The sequence below is a fragment of the Diadema antillarum genome, unplaced genomic scaffold (assembly GCF_040938485.1).
Source record: "Diadema antillarum isolate AM-2024a unplaced genomic scaffold, OU_Dant_1.0 seq00000024_RagTag, whole genome shotgun sequence".
In the NCBI taxonomy this organism is placed as follows: Eukaryota; Metazoa; Echinodermata; class Echinoidea; order Diadematoida; family Diadematidae; genus Diadema; species Diadema antillarum.
The window spans coordinates 606997-615000 of record NW_027271142.1 but is presented as its reverse complement, the minus strand read 5'-3'; the positions used below and the strand labels follow the sequence as shown (position 1 = coordinate 615000).

The window sequence follows — 8004 nt, the reverse complement described above, 5'->3', positions numbered from 1 at the left end:
CGATCGGGAGTCGGGAGTTTTATCCACTATGCCACAGCGCCCCCACCGTCGTTCATGCTGATTACCTAAAGCCTTGGTACTTTTGGATGTCGAAATTAGAGAGTCACGTTCTCGTGAAAAAAAAAGAAAAGAAAAGAAAAGAGGAGCACATATCGACAAGTGAATTTGGCACTTTCTTTCATTTTTTTTTAATTCAAGGACGAATTACATCGTCGAAATTCAAGTCTATATACAGAATATATGCAAAAACTTCATAGAGAGAAGGGAGGATACCGCCTCCCGATCTCCTTCCCTCCCCTCCCCCACCACCCCCCCCCCCCCACATCCCCCAGCCGAATTCATCCGTGCCGTCATGCATGCTTCTCCCATACCCTATACAGCACCATATCGCCTCGCTCCCTCAGAAAGGTCCATTCTTTCCGATTTTGATCCCAACTGAAACCCAAGTGATGTGTCTGTGAGCGCGTACTGTGCATCGTGATTGTGTGTGTGCGTTTGTATTATATCTACGTATACGCGCTCGCAAGTTCCTGGACTATTTCGATAAAAAAAAAATAATAGCAAACTGCTACCGGTAAATTGCTACAGTATGACTCTGTTATAGGTAAGATTAGTGATTATTGACGGAATCATTATCCATAAGAATTTGGGAAGCTGGTCTTCGTTCCAGACGCTGGAGTACCCTGCAGGAATGAGACGAAAGAACGGATGAGTAAAAATAATTCATAAAGTGCATGCTCTACCAAACAGAAATGATTAATTCTCTTCAGCAATGTCATAGATAGGCACATGTGTATAATAATCAAAGGTATAAGAAATCATTGACTGTGTTGAAATTTACGACTAAATTTTAATCGATAGCCTATGGAGAAGTCTCAGTTTTGAAGCTGCGAGTTCGATATATTTTATTCTTTTATTTTCTCCTTTAATAACGTTGTCACCTTTTCCATCTTGCCGTCGATTAGGCTCTTAACATTTAAATATTCTTGGCATAGTAATTAATTTTTCTTTCACGTTAACCTCAATTTTTTTTTTCCAACTACAAGACATTGTTGACTCGTTTCTTCTTTCTTTTATTATAATGAAGGATGAAATATAGGATGTAATTTCGGGACAGATTTTGGTGTTTGTTTGTTTGTTTGTTTTTTATCAAATTTGTCTCTCACTTTATCTATTTATTCATTCGTTGCTGTTTTTCTTGTTTTGTTAGTCTGCTTCCTTGCTTGCTTTTTACATCATGGATTTTTATTTTATTGAGTTGAAGGTTATTACCCCGTTGCAAGGCTTGGTAGGAATAGAAAAGCAGCCTGGAAAAAGAAGACAAAGGGCGAGTAGAAGAAGACCGTGGCCGAGTAGACATACTGAGACATGAGGGGCGTGATGATATAGGCCGCACTGTTCATACAGCCAGCCGTGGCAAGCATCAGACCTAAAAACGGAAGATGTCGAGTGTTATCAAGTACCTCCGGGTCAGTAGAGTACTGATGTGGAGAGAGAGAGACTTTGTAATAAGTATTTAGTTGATTGCATTTCGACTTCTTTCGCTGCCTGCAGCTGTCTCCCGTGACTGTTCCGGAAACGGAAGTTCAAATTATTTCATGATACAAGGATGTATTATCTATAGTAAGTGATTATTAACTGTTATATGTGACAGATTTTGTTGAGTATTTCTGCTCATATCATATATTTTGTGATGTATTATGATACGATTATTGCCACAATTCATTTCCACTTTTTGTTCAAATTTCTTTGAAAAGACTAAAAAGTTTACAAGACGTGATTATACATTGTAATAGCTTGCCATAGTATTTACAAAGTGAGAGGTTTCGGCCATTCACACCCTCACACTCAACCACCCATCTAAATGATAGTGATCCTTTATGGCTTCTTTACATTTTCTTTATACTGTTGTACTCATATGACATCATGAGCCTTACTGGTCTCCACATCCAGTGGTTCCAACACAAAAGTTTTAAAAATTCATAACTTTTGCATCGATTGTCCAATTTTCCTCAAACTTACACTGATGTGTTCTACTAATATTGCTGCATTCTCTTAATCCAAGGTGAACTTGTCCTTTAAAGGTAGGGAATCCCATTTGCATGCCTCAAATGAAGAGTTGTATAAATACAGTGGTATGTTGAAGAGAGTATCATTTTAGAAACTCCCATAAAGTATTGAAAGTGGAAGGTAACATTTAGTACATTTTTTATTGACCGTTAGATTTTGAATTGAATTTTTTTCGGGGCTCACCGTAAATTCCAGTACATTACTAGGCTACCTTTGCAGACCCATGCACTGCATGTGTGTCCATCATGTATATTTTGTGAAGAAAGTTCATCAAAACTTACAAACATTTCTATATACATTCTTGCCACACACTCTATATGTTATAACATCAGCTCTTATACTTTTAGATTTGTGTTTATAGATTAAAAAAATACAGAAGACTGCAACAAAAAGGCTTAAGTGTGGCTGACACACAGAACTACTGAGTAGTTGAGTTTTGTGCATTATTCAAATAGTAGATAACTGTTGACTTCCAAATTTCTCAGCAGTGGCCTAAACAAGTCCCCTGATGTTCAAATTGCTGCATTTTTGGAGGTCTGTAAAAGGTATCCCCTACCTTTAAGGTGCAGTAGGCCTACATACTTGTAGAAAGCGAACTGTATCATCTTCCGACAACACAGTGTATACGAATGAGCAAACAAAATTATGCAAAACTGTGAACATCAAAAGCGGTATATCTTTAAAATGCACCCTGTAAGAATGAACTACGTAACAATATGAAAATATTGTAGACTCACAGAACACGTGCTTATAAAAACTCACTCCCGAAGCGAAGAAACTTACCGCGTTCGTTGGGCTCCGCCAGTTTCGATAGCTGGGATCTTACCAACGGGAAGCATAAAGCACAGAGGACTGCGACGGTCACACCTATACAGAATTTCCAAACATAATCACTTCAGACCGATAATAGTTTAGCATTAACAAGACAAGGGACTATCAAACATTAGGAGTCATATTTCGTCGGTTTTGTTGTTTTTTATTTGTTTCCGTTTTGTTGTTTATCTTCTTTTTTTTTTTGCTTCTGTGCGTCAAAGAGTTAACTGATCATGATGGCATTTTTCACAAAGGGGCAATGCACCTTAGTCTTTAGAATTTAAAGAGGTAGTGCGCAAATTTCTCCCATAAAACTTGCTTTCGCCTTTTGTATCACCCTAAATAAAAACTATCATCGACAGTAAACACATGATGGGAAGAGAAAAATTTACTCAATAATGGCTGTTAGATTGTCTATCCTTTACGTCACAGTTCATGGACGTCAAAGGATTCTCTTGGGTCTTTGGATTTGACTGAGACTAGGTTGGCTGTGTATTGAAGGGCGGCTAGAGTGAAATCTCAAGAGATCATATTCAACAAGTTATAATATATATAAATATATATACGTGTATTTGTATATCATTATATAAATGAAGAATATGAAATGAAGAGCCTGCTTCCAAAAGACGCTAAATCCATCATTTTTCAACGGATTTAGCGTCTTCTGATTGAAAGCTTTTTATATCGTATTACATCAATTTTTTATATTTTTATTTTATCTTTTATTATATTTCATACATTGCAAATTGTGAATATAACATAATCATAAATTTAATTGACATTATTTGACATTTGACAAGGATCTCCAAGGAACTTCTTTACCCCGAATGTTGCCTGTGTACTGTATATCTTACCTACAAAAAGACCAGCCTGACTTCGGGCAAACCCGATGATGACGTATACCAGTAGAGTGTTCCAGATGCTCAGCTGCAGGACCCAGTTCTCCCTCATGAGTCGCGGCAGGATCGCACCACCAACAATCATTCCTATTGGGAAGCGATTAGACGGATATACATTATACATATGTGTATAATGTTCATATATTTCAAATATATAAACATATATGATTTCATATATACACTTTTAACGAGCATTATTTTGACAATAATAGTATTCACTCATAACGACACAATTTACACGATTAATCAGTTTGATCTAAACACAGTCATTGTAGGTTTACGATCTATAAAAGATTATACGCTTTTATTGATAGGCCTACTATTATTACGTGTTTCACTTGCCTTTCCGCATTCACTGAATCTCAAACACATTCATTTTTATGTTTTCTTTTTCCGGAAAATTTGTTTGGGAGCCTTGCTCTTGCGAACATGAAATCGTGTTCAATCTATTATGCTTTCCCCGTTTCTGTCGGAGACAAGGTAAAGCAGGAGTCTATCAATAATCTTTTCAAGTTATTGGCAGGCAGCATACTTCTCTCTGTGACATTCAGAAAAATGATAAAAATCTACATGGGAGTGACTTTGACTTGCTAAAATCATGTTTCAACTTCTAATCTATCTCTCTCTGTCTTACCAAGTGCGCTGACGATGTACAAGGTAACTTGAAGAACAGACACTTGAAGAGGCGTGAAACAGTAGGGCGCCCCTATGCTGTAGATGACGACAAGGTTCGAGAGACTCGCTGAAGAGATCGTGACGCACACCATCACAGCCATGTAGAGAACCAGCTTGTATCTGCGCCTGTTTATGTTCACCTTGGCGGTCAAGACATAAAGTTATGTTTACTGGTTATTTGGTTCATCTTTGCTTTACATTTCCATGTTAAGCAGGTGAAAGTCATATTCATACTATCGCTTCCTTGTAATGAAACCTCAATATATAACATGCTAAGTCTTCACAATGGAGCATAATTTTGTTTACAAATAATTGCCAATGTCATTATCCACTTTTTCAAACTTATTTTGATTTTTTTTTCATTTTCCCCATTCATTTCCTTTAATACCAAATATATAATGTAAGTTTTCCGTGCTTTATTTCTCAACAGATGCGATGACTACAGCTAGATTCGCAGAGAGGGTTGGAGTACCAAGATCTATCACACTTGACTGAGGGACATGTCATTTCGCATTACAACTGTAAACGTTTGGCTCGACACTTACCCGAAACATACTGACAACACCAGAAAAGAGCGATCTACCCGTGGCCGTCCGTCTGTCTACAGTCTCGATAAGTGCCCGGGGGAAGATGATATAGATCAGGGATGCACTAGAAGTGGCGAATGCGAGAATCAAGGGCGTAAGGAAGACCTTATATTGCCTACTGCCTTCGCCGCCGCCGCTGCCATACTGCAACAAGAGTCCGAGCGAAATCTGCCCGAGTGCGCTGCCGACAAACGCGACCGTCTCTAGCACCACTACGCGAAAAGTGCGCGACTTTACTGACGTCACATCCGTAATGTACGCTGCCGCCGTTGACAATGTGAGGGCGGTAGACCCGCAGAAGCCCGATATGAAGTCACCGGCGATGAATACATACAGAGGAAGCTGGAATCGGACGATGGCGAAGTACACGATGGACTGGCACCAGAATCCAAGGACGGGAACGAAGAGGGCGGGCTTTCTTCCTGCTCGGTCTCCCATGGAACCGAACCAAAGAGCTGTGAATAAGTCTGGCGAAAAAAGAAAAAGCAAAAACAAAACAAAACAAAAAAGCGTGGTGGATGTTTTTTTGTTTCTTCTTCGCACCTTTCCCTGACTTATCTGACGTAATCCTTTTGTACAGAGCTGAATATGACGTTTTGGAAAATCATCATATTTTTCATCATAGTCATGTGAGCTACGAAGGACAGATTCTATGCACACATTAATATTCTTCATGCGTGCATAATGAAATGCGTTGTAATGTCATCATCATCAAAATGAAAATGTTCTGGATAAAATTTCCTCAGCAATTCTGTTAGAAGTGATATCAGTACTGCTGCAAAAAGCGCACTTTGTTATACTAATTCAATCTAATTCAATTCGATTCAAACTTTATTTTCACATTTTTTTCCAAAAGAAGTAAAGGAATAATGTAGGCCTACTTACTCGGGATGAACATTGCTAAGCCTAGGTACAGCAACCAGAGTGACGTAACAGACTGTACTTCTTCGTTTACATTCGCAGAGCTCCCGTTCAGATTCCCATCCGCGTCGCAAGTGGATTGGGAAGCGTTGAGGTTCAGAGAAAAGTTGTAGTCTGCTGCGACACGCGCGTGAATGTACTCTGCTTCCAGCGTGACCAACAGTCTGTACGAAAAACATGCGAGTGTCACAGGCAGCTCTATTGTCATAAAACGTGATTTCGCCCTCTCCAGTCCACATTTGGCAACAGCTTCTCCGCTGTCTTTGGAGTTGTCAATGAGGCGTTCAGTCGGTGTGGATGTGTTGTCAGGGAGTAATTCTGAAGAGTTGTGAACAGCGCCACCAACCGTTTTTCTGACATGTACATCGCTGTCGTGATTGGCCATAGCGCTTGAAAACTACTACAGGAGTGCCAGGAAGAGACTGAAGCAAAGAAAAAGTGCTAGTCGTCAGAAACTGTCAAAGGATAAATTGCTTTCAGTTAATATTCATAATCAAACCCCTCTTCAAAACAGGCAAACAAACAAGCAAACAAACAACTGTGTTCGTCATTGTGTCAATGATGTGTGTGATTAATTATCATATCTTACATTATTCTTAAACTTTACTAGACCAAATTGATATTCACATTATAGGCCCTAATTTTGCTGAAAGCATACTTTCCTTTGATTTCTAAATTGCAATGAGATATAATGATACACTGAGGACAAATAATAAGGACAATTTTCATTCTCTCTCGGTTGTATTTTTCAAACGTTTCAAAAAGGCTTAGTATTGAAGAGGGGGCAATTGCATGGACCCACGCTTATGCATCTACCTAGTTCCGAACGTCCGAATAAAGCCGATTTTATGTATAATGTATGACGAAAGTGGTCGAAATGATGTAAATCTCAGCTCGTCTATTGATTTAACCGTTATCCACAGCTAGTTCCGCTTTCATTCTTTGAAGATAAAGTTTGCTTGTTGATGGCTAGCAGCTGAATTGTGCGTGTTAATGCCTGAACTACTTGATGGCATTAACGATCTGTGTAAGTAACTGACGGCGATCTACGTACTATTCAACAGCACCCTCTTGTAAAGCGTGTCGGTGTACCTTTAAGTAACTGCGGAAGTTGTTGACTTTCCTGCCTGCAAGATACGTGGCATTGAAATTCAAGCATAATCACAGAACAAGAAAACGAAACCCTTAGAGAAAGCTCTGCTTCTGTTTGGGTATAGGCAATGAATAAATAGAAACCCTTCGTATATTGTATCCTTCTTTTATTGAATACTCATCATGCATGTCATGCGCGAAAAGCAATGTTAAATGTGCTGCTAACTAATCAAATTCGTTTAAGTTCTACATTACTTCAAAAATATTCATTATTAGGAAGGCTCGTTACTCGGATGGTTTGTTATTTTGTGAGGTTCATGAATCCGGAAAATAAAAATATCAATGAGGTCCGTTATTGCAACGTTTGCCAATCCCACAATGCAGAATGGTTCGTGATTTTGAAGTTTCCTTCTTCCTAAACTTAAGTTATTCGGTTGGGAAATGAGATTCGTTATTTCGAAGGTTCGTTGATCCAAAAATAAAATTCGGTTTGTTATTAAAAGTTCACGAAAAATAAAGTTCGCTATTCTAAAGGTTCGTTCATCCGAGAGTGAATAAGCTTTGCCATTGCGAAGGCTTGTTTGAACTCACGCTTTTTTCACTTTCTGATTATTAAAGCTGAAATTTATAGAGATTCTAGAAATATGACAAGTTTGATATCTACGGAAAGCTAAGAAGCTAGTTAACAAAACTGGATATCTTTTAGACGATGTAACTTTACCCCCCAACTGTTTTTGAGATTGAAAAAACACCCAATTTCCATGACCACGTAGCTCCGTTCGCTACAAGAAACATCGGATTTGAGCGACGTCACATCATGTGTATGAGCTGATTTGCCGTACGGCTATTGAGACACGCTCTGGCAAAACCCGAAACTTCTCGGCAAATGTGTGATTTCGCGCTACAGCCCGAAAAAGGTCAAAAAATGACCTACCTCAGGGACCAAA

The 8004-nt window shown here is 38.8% G+C and overlaps 1 protein-coding gene across 1 annotated transcript; it reads right to left on the bottom strand.

Annotated features, from left to right (window-relative positions):
- Positions 1-610: 610 nt before the first annotated feature.
- On the bottom strand, positions 611-6350 carry LOC139725191 (proton-coupled folate transporter-like). The gene is made up of 7 exons (XM_071636283.1): positions 5930-6350; positions 5003-5511; positions 4417-4597; positions 3738-3869; positions 2854-2937; positions 1273-1429; positions 611-683 (listed from the first exon to the last, which is right to left on the bottom strand). The coding sequence occupies exons 1-7, from the start codon at positions 6348-6350 to the stop codon at positions 611-613; spliced, it is 1557 nt and encodes a 518-aa protein (XP_071492384.1).
- Positions 6351-8004: the final 1654 nt, after the last annotated feature.